This window comes from Phocoena sinus, chromosome 3 (assembly GCF_008692025.1).
Source record: "Phocoena sinus isolate mPhoSin1 chromosome 3, mPhoSin1.pri, whole genome shotgun sequence".
NCBI classification, from domain to species: domain Eukaryota; kingdom Metazoa; phylum Chordata; class Mammalia; order Artiodactyla; family Phocoenidae; genus Phocoena; species Phocoena sinus.
Genome location: NC_045765.1, coordinates 34914776 through 34937624, shown reverse-complemented (window position 1 = coordinate 34937624; position 22849 = coordinate 34914776). Strand labels below are relative to the sequence as shown.

Below are 22849 nucleotides of genomic sequence, written 5' to 3'. Positions count from 1 at the left end.
TAAACCAAGTGTGAAGAAAACTCTCATCCTGAAAGTTGAAATGCATACATTTCCTATAAAACCGTATCAAAAAACTTTAAATTTTATATCTTCTATGTTGCAGCTATTCAACTTCTATGGATTTGTTTATATATTAGTGTTATCAGACTTTTCTGAGATGGTGGAAATGTTCTGTATATTTTCACTGTCTAATGTGGCATAAACATATGGCTACTGAGCATATGTTACATGCCTGGACTAACCGTGGAACTGAATTTTTAGTTTAATATTAATTGACTTACACTTAACATTATGTATTATATTGAATAGAAGAGCCATATATCTATACACACGCATATATAATCATAATTGCATTTAACAATATAGCTTTGATCGTACACAAATTATAACATTATTAAAAAAAGCAACTAGTAGAATTACGTTCTACAATAGAGAACAGATTAAATAAATTATGGTCCAGCTATGTAAGCAATACTAGACACTACAAATTATAAGAGAATATTTCAGAAAATAAGGTATTTGTGATATGCTTTTAAATTTTAAAAATGAGGTTGAGATGAATGCTTCTCCTTCTCACCTCTGCTCAAACAAAAGACCAGCTCTTGGTGGAAGGGATGTCAGTGCCAAAAGACGAAGCTGTGGGCACATTCCATCTCATCCAAGCTGTGAAACTTGGCAATGCAAAGGCCCAGAGCATCTTGAGAACAGCTGGAACAGCGCTGGATCTTGGGGTTGTGAACATCCTCCACACTATGAATCCTTCCCTTGTGATCCTCTCTGGAGTCCTAGCCAGTCACTATATCCACACTGTCAAAGACGTCATCCGCCAGCAAGCCTTGTCCTCGGTTCAGGATGTGGACGTGGTGGTTTCGGATTTGGTGGAACCCGCCCTGCTCGGCGCCACCAGCATGGTTCTGGACTACACGACTCACAGGATCTACTAGTTCTCCGAAGAGTGGACGTGGACCGAGATTCAAGAGCTCCTTGGTGGAATCAGGCCAGCTGAGAAGCCACTAGGACTTACAGCCTCTGGAAGATCAACCATCCCAGAAGGATCGTTGCTACTGACAAGCAGACACCTCTCTCTTCAATAGCTTTTCATACTACGTTGAATATGACCCTGGAGTGTTGATTAAGGCAGTGTTTGTTGTGTGTCATACCTAGAGCCCACATCTGTGAATCTGGATTCTGGCTAAATAAGATTCCACGCTCGCAGTGGTGTCAAGATAACAAAGGCCAAGGTTCTTGCTATTAATTTCAACCTGGAAGAAATACTGATAGCCACTATTTATTAAGTGCCTACTGTGTGCCAGACTCTGAACTTGGTGCTTCATATGCATTATTCTAAATTCTCACAACCAGTAAGGTATGTGTTTTAATTCCCATTTTATAGAACCCCAAACTAAGTCAAGTGGTGTACCTAAAGCCGCATGGCTAATGAGTCTTAAAGACAGGGTTTGACCCGGGTCCCTCTGTGTTTTTTCTGCTAAGCCACACAAACCTCTCTTCATATCAAAAACTTCCAAAGTGAAAATATATTCTAATTTATTCCAGGCTACCAAGAGCTTTCATAAGAGTATCTCATTAGCAAATGAATCGATTCATCCTTGACACTATCTCTCAGTGATTAATTTAATAAAATATTCCTGTATGCTGTGGCAATTTTGCCAGTACAGTATTTGGTCTAGTGACAGGTTTTTATGGGTACTTTTAGATGACCTAAAAAAGGACATGCATATGTTTTTCAGATTGCTTATTATTTTAGGAAAACCTGAAGGTTTCTACAACATTATTTCAGTGTTCACATATAAAATGAAGGAATCAAGTTTGCATTTGAATTACTTCCTTCCTGGTGGGTTAATGTGAAAAGATAGGTTGGCTGATTCTTAGAACTCTGTCAGCTCTGAAATAATCTCCAGGTCCTGGTTGATTCCTGGGAAGGAAGCTAGTTGGCTTGGCCATCAGTGTCTGGGGTGGGTTGGTATACCGTGAAGGGGCATCAGCTGTTCTTTGACAAAACCTACAACCACTGTATACACCAGACAGTTGCACTGCTACCAAGTTTCATGCAAAATATTTGGAAGGATGGTATTGAACCTAAAACCAAATCTTAGTTTTTATTAAATTCATGGAAAGGCTAATATATTCCAACATAATTATTACATATAGCTAAATGATCACATCTTAATTTATTTTAATGTAAATATTTTTATGTTACTGTTCTGAGACAAATTCTAAAAAAAAAATGTATTTCTTTGTGGAAAAAAAATGAGGTTGAAAACTGTATAGGCAGTTAAAAATTACATATGTGTATTAAAAAGAAGAGTTCCAGTTTAAGATGACATATATAAAACTTTCCCGTCTTACTTGAATCTCATAAATAACTATAAAAGGAAGGAAGAGTTAAAATCCATAATAGCCCTACAAAATAGGAAAGTATGCCATCAATGGGCCGGTAATTTTGAAAAATGTACAGAAGTTTGGATGTAGGTGAGGTTACACAGATAAAGAAAATCAAATGGAGAAAGAAGTTTTACGTGGGGGCATGCAAAGGAGGGAGCCCTTCTCCTCACTAGCATACTAGAGCCATGACTTCACAGTGTGGTCCTCAAACCTGCAGCATTAGTGTGACCAAGGCATTGTGAGAAATGCAAATTCTCAGGCCTCATCCCAGACCCACTAATTTAGAAACCCCAGGGATGGGACCCAACACTCTGTGTTTTAACAAGCCCTCCAGGAGGTTCTCATGCCACTCAAGTCTGAGAACCAGGCCCCTAGAGCACGCTTTCTCAACTTTGGCTGTTCATTGTCATCACTCAGGGAGCTTTTAAAATTACTGATTCAGTAGGTCTGTGGTGTGACCCATTCATTTGGACTTTTAAAAACTTCTCAGGTGATTTCATGGTGCAGCAAGGGTGAGAACCTATGTACTGGAGAACTTGCAAACTCAGTTAGGAAACCCAGAGTGGGAACCACTAGACCAGTCTTCATCTTTCTCCTACAACTGGCTCTGGTGACTGCACTCAAGATAATGTTGGAAGAAGGCTCCCTACACAAAGTGGCGGATGCCTGGATTCCTAGTTTAGATACTGGGCTGAAGAGAGGACCAGAACAGAGCCCCGGATAGCCATAGGCACCTCTATAAATGGAGGGGGAAAAAGCCAGGTGGTAGTACCATCAGTTCCTTCCAGGAGTGAAAGAATGAAATACTCTAAAGTGCTTAAGTCTCAGATGAGTCTTGGTTACCTGTGAAAGGTCCTAGCATACTGTACGAAAGAGAGAGGTCGTCTTTACCCTGTAGCACAGGGAACTCGGCTCAATATTCTGTAACAACCTAACTGGGAAAAGAATTTGAAAAAGAATAGATACATGTATATGTATAACTGAATCACTTCGTTGTACACCTGAAACTAACACAACATTGTTAATAAACTATACTCCAATATAAAATAAAAAGTTAAAAAACAAAGAGAGAGGTTGTCTGATCAGCATGCCCAATTCTCCTCTTGCCCTGCACGCCTCAGCGAAGAAGCTGGCTATGCAAACAATCATATAACAGTGCTGGGGAAACTCGCATCAGGTCAGAAAACCTCTCTCAGTAACCTGAGCTGATCAAACTAGCTGTTTATTTACAAATATAAACAGACTATCAAGATCAGCAGATGTATAAGGGAAACCATCAGCATGAAAAAGAAAGATCAAGATAAACAAACATACATCATCACAAAAGGAAACAGATGAAGAAAGCAGAAGCAAACTTGTAAAACAGCTTAAACTGATATCATCTAAATTAAAAAGAACATTCCAAAAGAGAACAAATGACTATGGAAAACTAGTAGTCAAAGCGTAAAGAAGAGGTCTTATAAATTGAAAACATGACTGCCAAAATATAATATTCACTAGTAATAATTTCTTTAGAATAAAAGAAATATTACAAAGTTGAGAGAAAAATATCTAAGAATTTTAGTTCAGAGCCGTGAGGGATCCAAGATCAACCTACTGGGATCCCAGGAGGAAAATAATAGAGACTACAGAAAGAGAAAATGAAAAATGTAAAAAATATTTCTTTTTGCTCTGGGGGAAAAAAACTGTAGAGTTCACTTATTTTCACTTTTCATACTCAACATCAAGATGCACCCTTTAGTGTGGAGAAAAGGGAACCCTCCTACACTGTTGGTGGGAATGTAAATTGGTGTAGCCACTATGGAAAACAGTATGGAGGGTCCAAAAAACTGAAAACAGAGTTGCCACATGATCCAGCTATCCCACTCCTGGTCATATAACTGGAAAAAACTATAATTCAAAAGGATACACGCACCCCTATAGCAGCACTATTTACAATAGCCAGGACATGGATACAACCTAAATGTGTAATGACACATGAATGGATAAAGAAGATCTGGTACATATATATAATGGAATATTACTCAGCCATAAAGAAGAATGAAATACTGCCATTTGCAGCAACATATGTGGACCTAGAGATTATCATACTGAATGAAGTAAGTCAGACAGAGAAAGACAAATACCATAGGATATCACCACTTATATGTGGAATCTAAAATATAACACAAATGAACTTATGTATGAAACAGATTCACAGACAGAAAGAACAGACCTGTGGTTGCCAAGGCGGGAGGGGTGGGGGAGGGATGGATTCGGAGTTTGGGATTAGCAGAGGCAAACTATTATACATAGAATGAATAAACAACAAGGACCTAGTGTATAGTACGGGGAGCTATATCCAATATCCTGTAATAAACCGTAATAGAAAAGAATATGAAAAAGAATATATATATATATATATATATATACACGTATAACTGAATCACTTTGCTACAGAGCAGAAATTAATACAACACTGTAAATCAACTATACTTCAATAAAACAAATTAAAAAAAATGGTGCACCCTGGATATCCAAGTCACTACTCTACTTTCTAACAGTGGAAGAATTGAAAGGACGGAAGTCAGGAGGAATTGAAAGGGCGGAAGTCAAAGTCCAGAGATACACGAAGGTCACAAATAATATCTGTGTGAGGTGCCAGATATTCTAAACACACATCCCGGTACTTGTCTATGGTCACATGGGACTAAAAATTGTTAAATGAAGATCACATCTAACAAGGTATCTCCACACCACAAGGAATGGAAGACAAACCTCCTACTTCCACAGTACTAGATAAACTTCAAGAAAATATCAAAACAGGTCAGGGGCTCGAATTAAATTTGTATACCATGACACCATGGAGCATTTGCAATGCATTTGCTTTCCCCTTGATAAATAATTATGTCGAAGCCTCACTTGAATGTCACAAGAATATTTTTCTTATTTGAAATAATATGAAGATCACCTGAAATACCTGGTAGCTTCATTATTTACCACCCCCCCTACAGACACAGACACATGCACACATACATTTTCTTCTGTTCTGATACTTCTTAAAGCATTAAGGAGACTGATCAAAAACCTCAAGAGGGTTCTAAGATTATTTAGAAAGATGGGAAAACATGGGGGCCTTAGACTGATTCCTCACAGACGCAACTGTAAAATGTATTCCTGTGAGGAAAACCTAAGAAAAGGAAGATTGCCAGCGACATGGCAACAGACTATCAGCAAAACACACACGCCATTCTACTTAAAATCTTAGCAGGGATATGATTTTCATCTTTCCTAAATAGCACTGCTCCCAGAGGTATATGCATATGGGAGCTGCATCCTCACATAATCCAGTGATTTCCTAAATGTCCTTTAACTAAAGTCCTACATATTTTTGCTGATGCCAAGTAAATATCAACCCAGAGCTCCCTAGAAATTATATAATCCCACCACTTGCCCAATGCAAGAATTCCTTCTTTCCTAGAAAATGGTTTTACAGCACACAGCAACCTACTGGATATTTTTTACCAGGTGCAACTGCTACGAACTTTTCTTTCTTTCCTTCTTTTTTTAAAAATATATTCCAGTAAAAAATTGCCTTTTGGCATCTTTTACCATTAATCTAGTTTTGCCCTTAGGGCAGACATAGTGTGCTCTTTTAAGAGGAAAGTTTGTAGTGATTTAAAAATAGCTATCCTGTTTAAACACTGCCATCCTCCCTCTCCTAGCTTCCCTTCCTCAAGGGAAATATGCCCCTCCTCTACTTTCTTCTACTAGTTCTTCATACTCCGTGGTTTATGTGTCACTCATGTTTTCGTTTTCTGATCGCTAAATATCCCTTTTAAAAATGTTGTGCCTCTAACTATATATTCTATACCTGGAATATACCAATATTCCAGGTATAATTTAATAATGATAATAATTATGCTATAATGAGAACAGCTGCTACTGATGGAAATATCAGTACCAAGCATTGTACAAAGATCTCTGTCTTGATTATCTCATTACCTACAAGGTATCAAAATATTGTACAGATGAGAAACTACAGCTTGAAGAAGCTAAGTGACCTGTTTTGTGAGCTGGAGGAACCCATACCAGACGGCATCCGTATTCAATGCATGTCTTCTCATCCACCATCCCCCATGAGCTCAAAACCCTATCTGATCACCACTTCCTCTGTGAAAGGTATTTTTAACCTACTGACATACTATAAAGTGTCACTAATTTTCACTTTGGCAGTGGATAAACACAATGCTCTCTTTTTGTTTTCTAAGTTCTTAAAATTCTGTATGTATATCTACTGAAATATTGACCAGCACATAGCATAACCTGGATCCAAAATATTCGCCCTCCGTATATGCACAGAAAACCATAATCCAAAAGGATACATGCTTCCCAATGTTCATTGCAGCACTATTTACAATAACCAGGACATGGAAGCAACCTAAGTGTCCAAAGACAGAGGAATGGATAAAGAAGATGTGGTACATATATACAATGGAATATTACTCAGCCATAAAATAAGAATGAAATAATATCATTTACAGTAACATGGATGGACCTAGAGACCATCATACTAAGTGAACTAAGCCAGACAGAAAGACAAATATCATATGATATCACTCATATGTGGAATCTAATTTTTTTAAGAAGATACAAATGAACTTATTTACAAAACAGACTTACAGTTATCGAAAACAAACTTATGGTTACCAGAGGGGAAACATGGGGGCAAGGGGTAAATCAGGAGCTTGGGATGAACATACACACACTATTCTATATAAGATAGATAACCAACAAAGACCTACTGTACAGCACAGGGAACGCGACTCAATATTCTGTGATAACCTATATGAGAAAAGAACCTAAAAAAGAATGGATATATGTATAACTGAATCACTTGGCTGTACATCTGAAACTAACACAGTGCTGTAAATCAACTATACTCCAATAAAATTAAAGTATTAAAAAAAATAATAAAAGGATCAAAACCAGCTTAAAATAATACATTCACCCTGTGCCATAGTAAATTTGGATTCACTATCCAAGCTGCTTAAATGTATCCATCTACATTGACTTCTTTAATAAGAATTATTTAGAATGAATCGGTTGAAAAGAAGAGTTTTTATTCCAACAATATCCTAATAGGAAGATGTTTTTACATGATATTCAATTGGAATTTAATAAGGTGACAACAAGCACATTTATATTTTCTGCTTCCTAAAGCATGGTGAATATCGCTAGGAAGAAGAGATGCCTGTTCCAACACCCTCACAGGGACCTTTTCATATTTGACCACAGAGGCTTTAGATGTTGAGCAGGTGATGACTCTCTTCTCTGGACCTGCTTAAATGTTAACAAAATCATAAACGGATTATATTTAAAAATGAACTATCCTTTCACTTCATCTAAGTACAGATGTCAAAGAACAATTAAATCTCCCTCTTTGGACTCTGAAGCTAGTTTCTAATTCTTTTCCTTTTGGAAGAAGTAAAAGAAATTAATTTGCACTTTATACTGTAGGCGCAGCTGGCTGAGACAATCTATGAGGAAGTAGATGGCCCTACAGACAATGAAATTTGCTTGGAAAATAAAATCAAGGGCCAGATGAAGATCTACAAAGGTTGACAAGAGCAATGCTGTGCTTTGGGTCTCTTCTTGGCTGGATTTACTACATCTCAAAATTAGGGAAGATCTGTGGCAGTGTGGGACTTTTTATATATAAAAATAAAAAATTAATGTTATAAAAATAATTATTATTTACTGAAGTTACTGTTTATTTAGATGTCTACCACGTACCAAGCAAAGTGCTACATTCTTTATCTATATTAATTTTTTAATCCTCATAAGAACTTCAGGTGGTAGATATTATTATCCCCATTTTATCTATGAGGAAACCAAGGCTCAGCTAAGTAGGGTGACGTTCTCCATGTCATTCTGGTAGTCAGTGACTATGAGAGGCCAGCAAGAACTGGTTTCTGATACTGCCACAAAGGGCAGTAGTAGAATTTTTTTTTTAAGAACCTAAAAGGAGATGCCTGACTGGCTGTCTCGGTAAACACTTGGCATAGTCCTGTGAAGAGCTATGAAAGAGCTGCTGAGAAATTTCTACACTCTCTAATTCACTGTGGATCGCACTAAGGCTGAGATTGACCAACAAATCAACACCACTCAGAAACAGAGCACTGATCTTATTCTCTGGGATGCTGACACTGTCCAGTCCAAATCACCCAGAGACAGGCTGAAATAAAAACACATAAATAAATGAGAAAAAAAGGAACCTTTGCGTTTTGGCAATGTGAGCAGACTGTCAATGGATCCAGTTGAGAAGATTCCATACTTCCTTTCAGACAAGCAGCTCACATGTCCCAATTTGAGGACCTGGATATAGGGATGAAGACTGTATAAGACAGCCTTACCCTTCTGAGGAGGGGAGAGGGATGTAGCTGATACTGGTATTGAGAAGCTTAACTGGCTCAGCATACAACAGAGGAGCCCCCTAACTATTACCCTTTTAAAGATATGTAATACTTCCCTCACCCTTTTTCCAGTACTTTTCATTCCCGAATGAAACATACTAAGTGGCCTTGTAGTATAATGGAATGTTGTGTGTCTGTAACATAATTTGAACTGTATATATTTTTTAAAAGAGATGTCTTTGATTTGTCCTAATACTCTTAAATTATATTTGGCAGCATCATACTTTCCAAAGCATTAGCACACCTGGGACAATTTATTGTTTCTTTATTAGAATTCATCTTATTCCTCAACAGCAAAGTTCAAAAGGACTTTATTTATATAGGCTAGCTTGTAACTTTGTCATCATTTGGTGCTTTTAGGGTGACATTTCCCTAGAAATATAGGTGAGTAGTCCAGTATACCTTTTCCAAACTGACTGAAAGATTCAGAGAAACATATAGACATATACATATAAATTATGTGGATAAAGTATGACGTAGCTGACCACACAGGTAACAGAAGCATGTAGGTATAAAGTAAGGAGAACTAGTTCTAAGTGAAAAGACTGGAAATACCTGGAGATGGATTTCTCCTTTTTATTTTGGCAATTAGGTTTCATTGCCTACATGGTGGTAAAAATTACCAGGGCCCCATTTAGTTCAGCAAATCCCATTAATTCTACAGAGCTTCTCCATCCCTCTAAATTTAAGAAAAGTTATAAAGTAAGCATAGTCCATTCTGGCCTTCTAGATTCCTCAGCACTTTATTTCAAGGCTTGCTCTAATCTTACTTTAAGATCTTAAAGAACTAAATATTTCATCTTGGTAGCACTTTTCACTAATGCAATTTTTACATTCCTATATGTGTTTATTTAAATAATACCTATCTTCCTCATAATAAAGGAGGGCAGAGATACTATTATTTTTTGTTCACCATTATGTCTCTAGAGTTTATTACAATACCTGGCTGGTATATAATTAGTGCTCAATTAATATTTAATGAATAAATAAATTCTTGAATGAATGAAAGCATGAATGAATTAACAATAAACTCAATCCTAATATTCCCCTACTCTAAGCTTCCCAGAATCAAGTTATATTATCCTGGAATGGAACCAATATATTAATTGTTGATATGGAGACAAGATGATAGTGATTTAGTAATGCAACTATTAGGCTCATTTGCACTTGAGAGAGGTAGGAAGAGAAATAAAGAGGGAAAGGAGGGAAGAGAAGAAGGAAGTAAGGAGAAGTGGGGAGGGGAGAGGGAGCAGGAGAATGGATGAATGCCTAGAGTTTGCTTAACAGAAAGAAATGATAAATAAGGTGAAATGTCAGGCATCAACTTCAAAGCTAGTTGTTTAAGGGATAGGATCCTAAACTTATTTCAATATAATTAGTTAACTATGTACTTATAATAATATCATGTATGTTACTAATATAACACCATGTTTTGTTCTCTATAACAATGATTCACTGTCTGACTAAAGAAGAATAAACTCCAATTTTTCACAAGGATAGGCTATTTGTTCAGTTTTTAGAATACAGATCTTCTGGTTAATCTGGTCCCTACAAAATCAGGGGCTTTACTAAGATAAATCAGCTAACAATTACCACATCAGTATAGAGAAATTGTGCCAATCAGTAGCTGCATAATCTGGGGCAAATCACTTTACTTCTTTGAGTGTGTTTCTCTAGCTGTAAAGACAGAAATATTAATACCTACCTTATAGATTTTAAACTAAAATGCCCACAGGAGACAAAGAAGGTCATTATATAATGATAAAGGGGTCAATTTATCAAGATATAACAATTGTAAATATATATGCAACATTAGAGCACCTTAATATATAAAGCAAACACTAATAGAACTAAAAGGAGAAATAAACAGGAATACAATAATAGTTGGGGACTTTAATACTCCACTCTTAACAATGGTTAGAGCATCCAGACCAAGAATCAATAAGGAAACAGTAGATTTGAACAATGCTGTAGAACAAATGGACCTAAGAGACATACAGAACATTCCACCTGACAGCAACAGAATACACATTCTTCTCAAGCACGCACAGAACATTTTCTAGTATATATTATATGCTAGGTCACAAAACAAGTATCAAAAAATTCAAGAAGATAGAAATTATATCAAGTATCTTTTCCTGCCACAAGGGTATGAAACTGGAAATCCATAACAGGAGGAAAGCTGGAAAATGCACACATATATGAAATAAAACAGCACAATCCTGAACAATCAATGGATAAAAGAATACATCAAAAGTGAAAAAAAAATTTTTTGAGACAAATGAAACAGAAACACAACATAACAAAACTTATGGAATGCAACAAAAACTGTTCCAAGAGGATGTTCATAGCTGTAAACTCATGTATCAAGAAAAACATAAAGTTCTCAAATAAACAACCTAACATACCTTGAGGAACTAGGAAAAGAAGAAAAAGCTAGGCCCAAAGTTGGCAGAAAGAGGAAATTATAAAGATTAGATCAGAAATAAATAAAATAGAAAACAGGACACCAATGAAAATAAAACAATCATAGAAGATCAAGAAGATTAAGAGTTGGGTATTTGAAAAGATAAACAAAACTGACAAACCTTTAGCTAGACTAAACAAGAAAAAAAAGGGCACAAATAAAAAGAATTATTAATGGAAGAGGAGACATTCTATTCCAGCTGATACCACAGATATACAAAGGGTCATGAGACTACTAGGAACAGTTGTACGCCAATAAATTAAACAATCTAGAAGAAATGGATAAATTACTAGAAACATACAATTTACTAAGACTGAGTCATGAAGACAAAGAAAATATGAACAAAACAATTATAAGTAAGAGATAAGTAAAAAGATTTAATCAGTAATGAAAAACTTCCCAACAAAGAAAAGACCAGAACCAAATGTTTTCACTGGTGAATTTTACCAAGCATTCAAAGAAGAATTAATGCCAATTATTCTTAAACTATTCCAAAAAAATTAAAGAGAAAGGAATGCTCCCAAACTCACTTTACAAGGCCAGGATTACCCTGACACCAAAGTCAGATAAGGATACTGCAAGAAAAGAAAACTACAGGCTAATATCCTTGATACATATAGATGCAAAAATCCTCAACAAAATACTAGCAAACCAAATTCAACAGCACATTGGAAAAATCACACACCATGAGCAAGTGGGATTCAGCTCTGGAATGCAAGGATGATTCAGCATATGCAAATCAAAATGAAAGGTAAAAATAATACAATTAACTCAATAGATGCAGAAAAAGCATTTGAAAAAATCAACACTTTTTCATGATAAAAATCCTTGACAAATTAGGTAAGAAGGAATGTACCTCAACATAATAAAGGCCATTATATAACAAGCCCACAGCTCATATCATACTCAATGAGGAGAGGCCGAAAGCTTTTCCTCTCAGATCAGAAAAAGGGGGGCCCACTCACAACTCCTATTCAACACAGTACTAAAAGTCCTAGCCATAGCAATCAAACAAGAAAAAAAGAAATAAAATATATCCAAATTAGAAAGAAAGAAGTAAAACTGTCTCTGTTGGCAGGTGATATGATCTTGCATATAGAAAACCCTAAAGACTGCCAAAAAGCTGCTAGAACAAACTAATTCAATAAAGTTGCAGTATACAAAATTAACATAAAAATCAGTTATAATTTTATACACTAATAAACTATCTGAAAATGAAATTAAGAAAACAATCCTCTTTACAGGAGCATCAAAATCAATACAATACTTAGAGATAAGGAATGCTTGATCAAGGAAGTTAAAGATCTGTACAATGAAATCTATAAAACATTGATGAAAGAAACTAAAGGAGATGCAAATAAATGGAAAGATATCCCATGTTCATGAATCAGAAGAATTAATATTGTTAAAATATCCACCACCCAAAGCTATCTATAGATTCAATGCAATACTTACCAAAATTCCAATGGCAGTTTTTTACAGAAATTGAACAATCATAAAATTTGTATGGAACAAAAGATTCTGAATAGCTAAAGCAATATGAAACAAGAATAATAAAGCTGGAGGTATCACACTCCTGATTTTAAACTATCCTACAAAACTATAGTAATCAAAGCAGCATGGGTCTGTCATAAAAACAGACACATAGACCAATGAAGCAGAACTGAGAGTCCAGAAATAAACCCTCACATATATGGTCAACTAATATTTGACTAGGGAGTCAAGAATGCTCAATGGAGAAATGATAGTCTCATTCAATGAATGGTGTTGGGAAAACTGGATAACCACATGCAAAAGAATTTGCATCAGGGAAATGCAAATCAGAACTACAATGAACAACCACCTCACACCTGTTAGAATGGCTATCATAAAAAAGACAACAGATAAGTGCTTGCTAGCTAGAACATGAAAAACAGGGAATCTTGTACACTGATGATAAGAATGTAAATTAGTACAGTCACTATGGAAAACAGTATGGAAGTTTCTCAAAAAATTAAAACCAGAACTACCATATGATCCAGCAATCCTGCTTCTGGGTACATATCCAAAAGAAATTAAATCACTAGCACTAAGAAGTTCCTGTACAACCATGTTCATTGCAACATTCTTTTTTTAAAAACTTTTTATTTTATATTGTAGTATAGCCAACGAACAACGTTGTGACAGCTTCAGGGGCACAGCAAAGTGACTCAGCATACATATACAAGTATCCATTCTCCTCCAAACTCCCCTCCCATCCAGGCTGCCACATGACATTGAGCAGAGTTCCCTGTGCTATACAGTAGGCCCTGGTTTGTTATCCATTTTGAATATAGCACTGTGTACATGTCCATCCCAAACTCCCTAACTATCCCTTCCTCCCACCCTTCTGCCCGGTAATCATAAGTTCATTCTCTAAGTCTATGAGTCTGTTTCTGTTTTGTAAATAAGTTCATTTGTATCATTTTTTTTTAGATTCCATATATAATGGATATCATACAGTATTTCTCTTCCTCTGTCTGACTTACTTCACTCAGTATGACAATCTCTAAGTCCGTCCATGTTGCTGCAAATGGCATTATTTCATTCTTTTTAATGGCTGAGTTATATTCCATTTTATACATGTACAACATCTTCTTTATCCACTCCTCTGTCGATGGACATTTAGGTTGCTTCCATGTCTTGGCTATTGTAAACAGTGCTGCAATGAACACTGGGGTGTGTGCATCCTTTCAGACCACGTTTTTCTCCAGATACATGCCCAGAAGTGGGATTGCAGGGTCATATGGTAGCTCTATTTTTAGTTTTTTAAGGAAACTCCATACTGTTCTCCATAGTGGCTTTACCAATTTACATTCTTACCAACAGTGTAGGAAGGTTCCCTTCACTCCACACCCGCTCCAGCATTTATTGTTTAGAGATTTTTTCATGATAGCTGTTTTGACTGGTGTGAGGTGATATCTCATTGTAGTTTTGACTTGCATTTCTCTAATAATTAGCGATATTAAACATCTTTTCATGTGCCTCTTGCCCATCTGTATGTCTTTTTTGGAGAAATGTCTATTTAGGTCTTCCACACATTTTTTGATTGGCTTATTTGTTTTGATGATATTAAGCCTCATGAGCTGTTGGTAAATTTTGGAGACTAATCCCTTGTTGGTCAAAAAATATTTGCAAATATTTGCTCCCAATCTGTCGGTTGTCTTTTTGTTTTGTTTATGGTTGCCTTTGCTGTTCAAAAACTTTTGAGTTTACTTAGGTCTCATTTGTTTATTTTTATTTCCATTATTCTGGGAGACGGATTGAAAAAGATATTGCTGCGATTTATGTCAGAGAGTGTTCTGCCTATGTTTTCCTCTAGGAGTTTTATAGTGTCCAGTCTCTCATTTAGGTCTTTAATCTATTTTGAGCTTATTTTTGTGTAAAAGAGTGATCTAATTTCATTTTTTTACATGTAGCTGTCCAGTTTTTCCCGCACCATTTGTTGAAGAGACTGTCTTTCCACCATTGTGTAGTCTTGCCTCCTTTGTCGTAGATTAACTGATGCAGCATTCTTTATAATAGCCAAGATGTAGAGGCAACCTAGGTGTCTGTTGATGGATGAATGGATAAAGAAGATGTGATACACACACATACATAAACACAGAGAATGGAATATTATTCTTCTATAAAAAGGAAATCCTTGTGACAACATGGATGAACCATGAGGGCATTAGGTTAGGTGAAATAAGTCAGAGAGAGGAAGACCAGCTCTGTATGATCTTACTTATATGTGGAATCTAAAAAAATACTGAACTCACAGAAACACTTAAAGGGTACAAACTTTCATTCATAAGGTGAATAAGATCTGAGTATCTAATCTACAGAATGGTGACTATAGTTAACAATACTGTACAATATACTTAAAGTTTCTAATAGAGTAAATCTTAGAAGTTCTTAATATACACACACACACACGGTAACTATGTGAAGTGATGAATGTGTTAACTAACCATATTGTGGTAATCATTTTGCAATACATACACATAACAAATCATCACACTGTACATCTTAAACTCACACAATGACATATGTCAATTATATCTCAAAAAAGCTGGAAAAATCTATAGCATTTACCAGGGTAATTGTGAATTGAAATGAGATATGTAAGAGCCCCTTTATAAAACTTAAACTTTCTAAAAGTCTAAGGAGTTATCGTGTTTCTTTTTTTAATTAATTAATTTATTTTTGGTTACGTTGGGTCTTCGTTGCTGCACGAGGGCTTTCTCTAGCTGTGGTGAGCGGGGGTTACTCTTCATTGCTGTGCACGGGCTTCTCATTGAGGTGGCTTCTCTTGTTGCAGAGCATAGGCTCTAGGCGCGTGGGCTTCAGTAGTTGTGGCACGCGGGTTTCAGTAGTTGTGGCACATGGGCTTATTTGCCCCGCGGCATGTGGGATCTTCCGGACCAGGGCTCCAACCCGTGTCTCCTGCATTGGCAGGCAGATTCTTAACCACTGCGTCACCAGGGAAGTCCAGGAGTTATCATGTTAATTTTAAAATATTCATGTCAAAAAGAATATTCATGTCAGAATTATACTTTAATTACATGGAACACTTGGATGCTGCCTGTGTCCTTAGGCATCATTGGTTCTTCAAAATGAAAAGGCCTCGTTTACTACTATGAGGGTTGTGAAAGGCGCAAGTGACATTACATCAGTGCAGGTGCTTTAACCATGTACAATTATGATTATTTAAAATTCCAGTCAAATTCTACCACAAAAAAATGCTCTTACCACAAAAATTCATTTGTAGTACACAGCAACATACTTTTTTCAAAATATCCTTATATCAGCGATTTGAAACAACCAAAGAATTTGAACTTTGAAGAACATTATTCTCGAAACTGTGTCGTGAGTTACAAAGATGCAGTTATCCGAGAGATATCTACATAAAAATAATCATCATCAAAATCCCTTGGACCAATTTCATTAAATAGTTCTTTATGGCAAAGATCTAATGTGAAAATAATGATGATTTAGAAATACAAGTATGCAATCAGGTTCTTCAAAAAGTGCATATAAATTTAATTATCCCTCGAAGCTATTTTTTGAAATGGGCAAAAATACCAGCAATGTGTCATAAATGCAGTATTTCTGCTCAGAGCAGTGATTTAGAGTTTCATGGCTCGCCAAGGCTAGAGTTCCTCCCAAAGACTGAGAGTATCCACAAAGCAGTCAAGCTAGTCATTATCTAGAATGCTGGATATAAAATCATCAGCTTCCAATTGTTTGATAGGATTAAATAGGAAAACATTGCAAAGAATTGAGAGAGAAAAATGATTTGAAATCCTACTCCACCTCAAACGACCTCTCTGTGTGACCTCTGAAATGGAAATGGGTTATGAAATAAACGCTTTAGCCCAGTCAACAGGGTAGGTGACTGAATCATCAAGAAGGATGCTGAAAATGCGGCCTAGAAAAGCACCAACATTGTAAAACAGGTCAGCACAGGAAAGAGAATAAAAACACACATACACCAATCTTGCTCATCATATGGCCTTCAGCAAGAATATAAAATAAATTTGAAACAATGAAAATAGTCCCTCGAAATAAAAAACATTCCACCAATCCACACTCTATGAATGTTTTAACTAATCCAGAGGCCACTTTTACTCTGCAATTAATTGCAGAGATAACATTTGTGAAACGCAAAGGCAATAAGGACATCTCGTGTTATGCTGCCATCTCCACCTATTTTTCCATGCCTGTTGCAGCTAGCTGCACCAATTCCATATAATAAATTCTTGAAATAGCCCTTGGTCTCCTTCCAGACTCTTAGTATCTTCCTTTTATTGCTAGATTACTGCTTCCCTACACGTCCCTCCCAGGGACTTAGGGATGGCACTAAGAGGGTGGCAGCATGACTGAGGGAAGACACTGTGAGCACCTCCCTCCACCAAACTTGGCACACTAGCACAACCTTTGCAGGACTTGTGGTCTGGATGTGAACCAGGGTAGGAGACCTTTGCCCAAAGAGAACCTTAAAGCCAAGTTCAGTCTAACTGGATTGTCAGAAAGACTTACAGCTTTCAATTTCCAAGGTGCAGTTTTGTTCATCCAGTGGGTACCGCCTCAGGTCCATCATGCAGGCAGCTGTGGTTGTGATTCTAGAAGAGAAATATCAATGATGCATGCTGTTAGCTGATCCATGACTGAGCTGGAAAAATTAAATGTAAGTCTCAAAGAAGACAGCACTGGGCCTCTAGGAGACTGATTTAGCTTAAGCTCTAACAACAAAAAAAAGTGCTACAACTTTGGATAACCATTTTCCTTGATGAGCCTCAGAATGCTTTGTAAATTAAACAGAGTGGACTAAATCAGTATTCTCCCAAGATGTGGTCCGTTACCTACTTGGTGCCCAAATCACCTGGGAACGTTTGTTAAACAGGCAGTTCCCATTCTCCAGAAGGTCTTAGGGGTGGGATGGGGCCGTCCGAGGACTCTAGCTTACAAGCATCAAAGGTGATTGAGAAAACCAACATGGATATTACTCTTGCACTCATTTGTTTTCTCCTCCTCTTCTCAAGACCCTAAAATCAAACCTTCCAACAATCTTGGCTTTGGTCCATCATTTTTGACCTTTCTATACATAGTGTGGTGCTTTGCAAGTGTACTAGTATAACACACAATATGCCTTTCATCTGTCACCTGATTTGCTCTGTCCTGAATCATCTGATATTCTCAAGGTCTGTTGGAGAGCTTCCTCCTATCGGTTGGCAGAGTTATTTATTTAGGACACACTGTACCTTTATTAATTTATCAGGGAGAAATGAATATGTCTCTTTAATGTCACCATTTTTCACTAATCTCACTTTTCACTAATTGAAGACCTGCTAGAAAGAGCCAAAAAACATACAGCCCTAAATGATTTATCAGTTTGGTTTCTGATCAATAAGGCAGCACAATGCTATGAAAAAGCAGAAGTTTTAAAACACAACAGACATAGGTTTGGATTCTAATTCTGCCTCACTAACTGTGATACACATCCAGATGGTTAATATCTCCTAACCAACCTTAGTTTCTTTGTCTGTAAAAAGGGGGGATTCTTAACAACAACAGTAATAACAGCCTAACAGAGTTTCTGTATGAACTAATAGAATAATTTATGTAAAGAATATAAAAGAGTCCCCACACATAATAGGCCCTTCACATCTGCTGAAAAAAACAAAGAGGAGAAACTGATGTTAAATTTGACCAACTTTGGCTTACTCTGCTCCTAGAGGTACTATACTGTGTGCTGGAAACAGAGAAATAAGATGCAGATCCAGCTTGGGAGAAACAATCCACAGCTAGACCTTTTTCATTAGAAGGTCTTGGGCAGAGCTTAGACAAGTAGTCCAGGTAGACTGACTCTCTGAAATTCCTTAGTTAGGTGTGAAACTCCTCCTCCTCAGCTGTAGGATGGAAATACCTAAATGACAATGTAAGTAGTTCATGCCTCTTTAGTTTGATTACTTCTTCATTAAGGCTTGTGCTCTGTTCATTTTTGTTTTCCTCTTTAGGGATAAGTGAGCATCCTAGGGGTGATGTTGCTGGGTTCCTGGGTTCCTGGGTTCCTTGCTCTCCTTCACCAGGAGATGGCTACTCTGCCTCAACTCCTTTCCACCTCCACTGCCTTCCTCAGTGTCTATGGTCCCACTGCCTCACTTCCATGTTACTACAGTATCTTGGTCTCCTAGCCTCTCCATTTACCTCCCTACTAACTATAATTCATACAACAGTCAGATGTTTCAAAACCATAGATCAGATTTTATCCCTCCTCTTTAAAATTTTCAGTGGCTCTTCCAAAAAATCCAGTCTTGGCTATGGCCTAGTGTGCCCTGAGTAATCTCACCCTTCTCTCCCAATATTTTCTCATACCAAGTCCTCACTCACTATTCCCAGCCTTTACATTTGTTCTCTCTGCCTAGAACATGTGTCCCCCACTGATACTCACAGAGCATTTTTGTCCGATCCTTTAGCTCAAAAATCAACTCCTCTGAAAGGGCTTTCCTAAGCAGCCCACCCAAAGTGGCTGCCTTAACTAAAGCTCCATGTTAGCTGTTTATTTCCTTCAAGGAATTACTACAATCTGAAATTATCTTGCTTATTTCTTTTCTTGTAAGAACTATTTTTCCCAGTAAAATTTAAGCTGTTTAAAGACACAGACTTTTTTCTATTTACTGTAAGGGAACCAAAAAGTATCTGTTGAAAGGATAAATACATGAATTATACAGAGTCAAGCAGCTGGTTTTGCTGTGCATAAATCTTTTATTTGGAGGATTATTTTATTGCATCATGTCTCTTTTTTTAAACTTACAATGTGTCTTAGGTTTTAGGGATTCTTTTTATATTTTTCACAGTAAGTAAATTTTAATCCACTTAATTAGCATTACATAACTAGTACCAGAGTTTATCTTAGTATCGAACTGATTGTTTTTCCTTTCAATGGGACTGATCAAATACCTATATTTTATAAATTCTAAAAATTATATAAAAATTAACATTCACGTCTACTCAGGGTTAAAAAAAGAATTTATTTTGGCTATGTGATACTTGGCTAAATTTTTCACTGGTCCACTGACTTCTTCCAAAGTGTAGATCCAACCTGAATTACCACTAACAGACAGGAAACTGAATTGCGTAGAAGAGAAATATTCAAAGGAAACATAATTAGGTGCATAGTGGGCATACCAAACTCTCATGCTATTTATGAAAAATAGCAGACAATCTCCATCTTGAGACACTAGAGAAAATCAACTTCATTTGATAGAATGAACACAAAAGACATGAAAGATACAAGAGCATACATACCATGAAAAAGGAGAGCCATTAATAGATGACTGACTGTGTAAGTGAGGTGAAATTTGCAATTGCTACTACAGGTTGTAGTTTACACTTTCTGCTGATGCATATTCATGGCAACTAACATCTGTGAACACTAGTGCCGTGAGCAAGAAAAATAAATTGACTAATTCTATTGCAGAAGCAATTGAGTTTCTACTCATGTTTTAAAAATGAAGTATTATGAAAGTGTTTTTCTCACATCAACATTCATATTCACACCAATGTTTTACTGGTTTTAATGCTATAGTATACTCTGTAAAACTAAAAAATATATATAAATGTTTTCTAGTTGATGTTTATAAGCATTTGTATCTCCTGTTGGATTAAAATAGAAACTGTAGCCAAAATAATCCATTTGGAATCCTGATCATACAAACCAGGATGAATGACCTGAGATAAGTCACTTACACGCGCCAATCGTAGGTTGCTCCTGAAACCCTGAACTAAAAACTTGCCATCCTGCTTTGCTGTGAGATGATGAAAGTAGGAAAAAATCTGTAACATTAAATATTCTGCATCTTTTGTTATTACTCACTGCTACTGAGTAAATACAGTGATAACTCATTTAGCCAGTCATTACTTGTTCATATGTATATGTTTGTATACATGAAGAAATGTAGAATACCCACAAACTTATTTTATAAGCAAAGCAGAGCTATAAAATATGATATATAAATATTCAAAAGAGTCATCATGCCATATGTGTATACGAAATTCTTACTAACAACTTTTAGGACAAAGTACTGACGTGTGACGAATCTGCATATTTTCTAGGTGCTTTGTGAGAGCAGGAACAGTTTTTTCCTTATTTCTATCTCAAAAATCTTGCCAGGTGTTGACATATGTCAATAACCCAAGATTAAAATTTAAAAAAAGTAATAATAATAACATAAAACAAAGACAGCCATGGTTATAAGTATTCCCAAATTGAGGATTTTGAAGTAATTCTCTAGATTAAGTGTCTGATTTAATTTATATAAAAAATTCTCAAGCAAATTTAAAAGTCAAAATCATCCTTACAGAAGAAGCTACCCTGAAGTGAACCTTACTCAGAAAAGCTCAACATCAAAATCTATTCTCGGGGACTTTCAGATTTGTAACAGGGTTGTTTCTCTAAGAATAAGTCAATAAAACAAATATACTTAAAGGGTTTTCATGAACATGCCTTTCTGAATCCTGATAAAGATCCTTAATGGGCCTTAAATCACTCAACATCACTACTAGGAGTCTTTGAAGTGAAGCTAGTAACTCATTAGGCAGGCATCCTGATTAAGTTTCAAGACCATTGTGAAATATATGAAGACAGTTCTGTTTTCAGTCAAGGATACTTACAAAATTTACCTCATTTACCTGTAGCAAATCTTCTATAGCTAAAAGTGGAAATGTGTCTTCTTTGGGGCTGAATACTATGGCATGAAGAGAGCCACCTTTGGGGAATACTGATTATTCTGACTGGGCTAAGAGATTTTTAGATAAATTTTTATTCCTCAGCCATTGGACACTGTCATCCAAAAATGATTTATGTCATAAAATACTGACATAGTGCAAGGAAACTAAATATGTAAAATAAAATAAGAGTCACTAAAGGCATGCATAAAATCAAGAAATAAAACAACAGTGCCAGCATTTCATATCAAAGCCATAATAGACATTTTATGGTGTCATTACCTGAGATTTACTGATACTACTATATCATTCCAAGTTTGAATATGACCAAAGACAGTTATTAAGTAATAATAAATGCCTCTGCCACTCAGCCAATAGGAAATAACTCAGAATCATCAACGTGACACACTTGGGGTCTTTCAGCAGATTCTTCAAGAGGAACTTCAGGAGCTAGAATACATGGTTAAACATGTGCTTTCAAACGTGAAAACTTGTTAGGATTTCATCCAGAGATTATCAAAAAGTGACTTTGGAGTTTTACTTTGTTTGATTTCTTTATCTAGACAACCATCTAGCTATTCCACACAAAAAAACTTGCTTTCAGCATCTTTGTGTATATTTTTAAGAAAGTCAGCTGCCTTATCCTCAACTATATTCAAAACATATTGTTCTAATTCACCACATGCTTTTCCTTTGTTCAAAATGTACATTTACCTAAAAGCACAACTTATTCTAATTACAAGGAATAAAGAAACCCCCTGGCATTAGTATACAGGATTAATAGAGAAAAATTAGGATGTTAAAAATGGTCAGTTATCAAAAAATACATTGATACATATTTTGTGAGCTGTAAAGCAAACATTAAAGACTTCAGCTCTGGGGGAAAATTCCATTTACTGAATTTAAGCATTAGAGGATGAACTGAAATTTCGAAAAGTTCTAAAGAGCTCATCTGAGTCATTTCCCACAAAGGTACTTAAAATTTTTGTTTTAATATCTCCAAGAAGACTTGACATTATTTTCTATCTTACAACTATTTTATCTGGGAAACTAATTTCTCACATATATCCTCTCTTGTGATATGCTCTTGCTTTTTGTAGAGTAGACAGAACATCTACTGTAGGGTTTAGGTGACTTCAGCTCTGGCATGCTCGATAATAGTAAATATACCTCAAATTAACTGACCACTTACTATATTCCAGACATGATCTACTGTTACTGAAATGTATCATCTCATTTAACATGAGGAGTGTCCTATTACTATACCCATTTTACAGATAGGAAAATTGAGAGA

At 36.2% G+C, this 22849-nt stretch overlaps 1 protein-coding gene across 2 annotated transcripts in view; it reads right to left on the bottom strand.

The window, feature by feature from the left end:
* The window catches only part of GABRB2 (gamma-aminobutyric acid type A receptor subunit beta2), a 300586-nt gene that overhangs the window by 134650 nt on the left and 143087 nt on the right, over positions 1-22849 (bottom strand). For both annotated transcript variants that reach the window (XM_032627185.1, XM_032627188.1), the window contains exon 5: positions 17368-17450. In XM_032627185.1, the coding sequence (XP_032483076.1) occupies positions 17368-17450 (83 nt within the window). The remainder of the gene's footprint in view (positions 1-17367; positions 17451-22849) is intronic.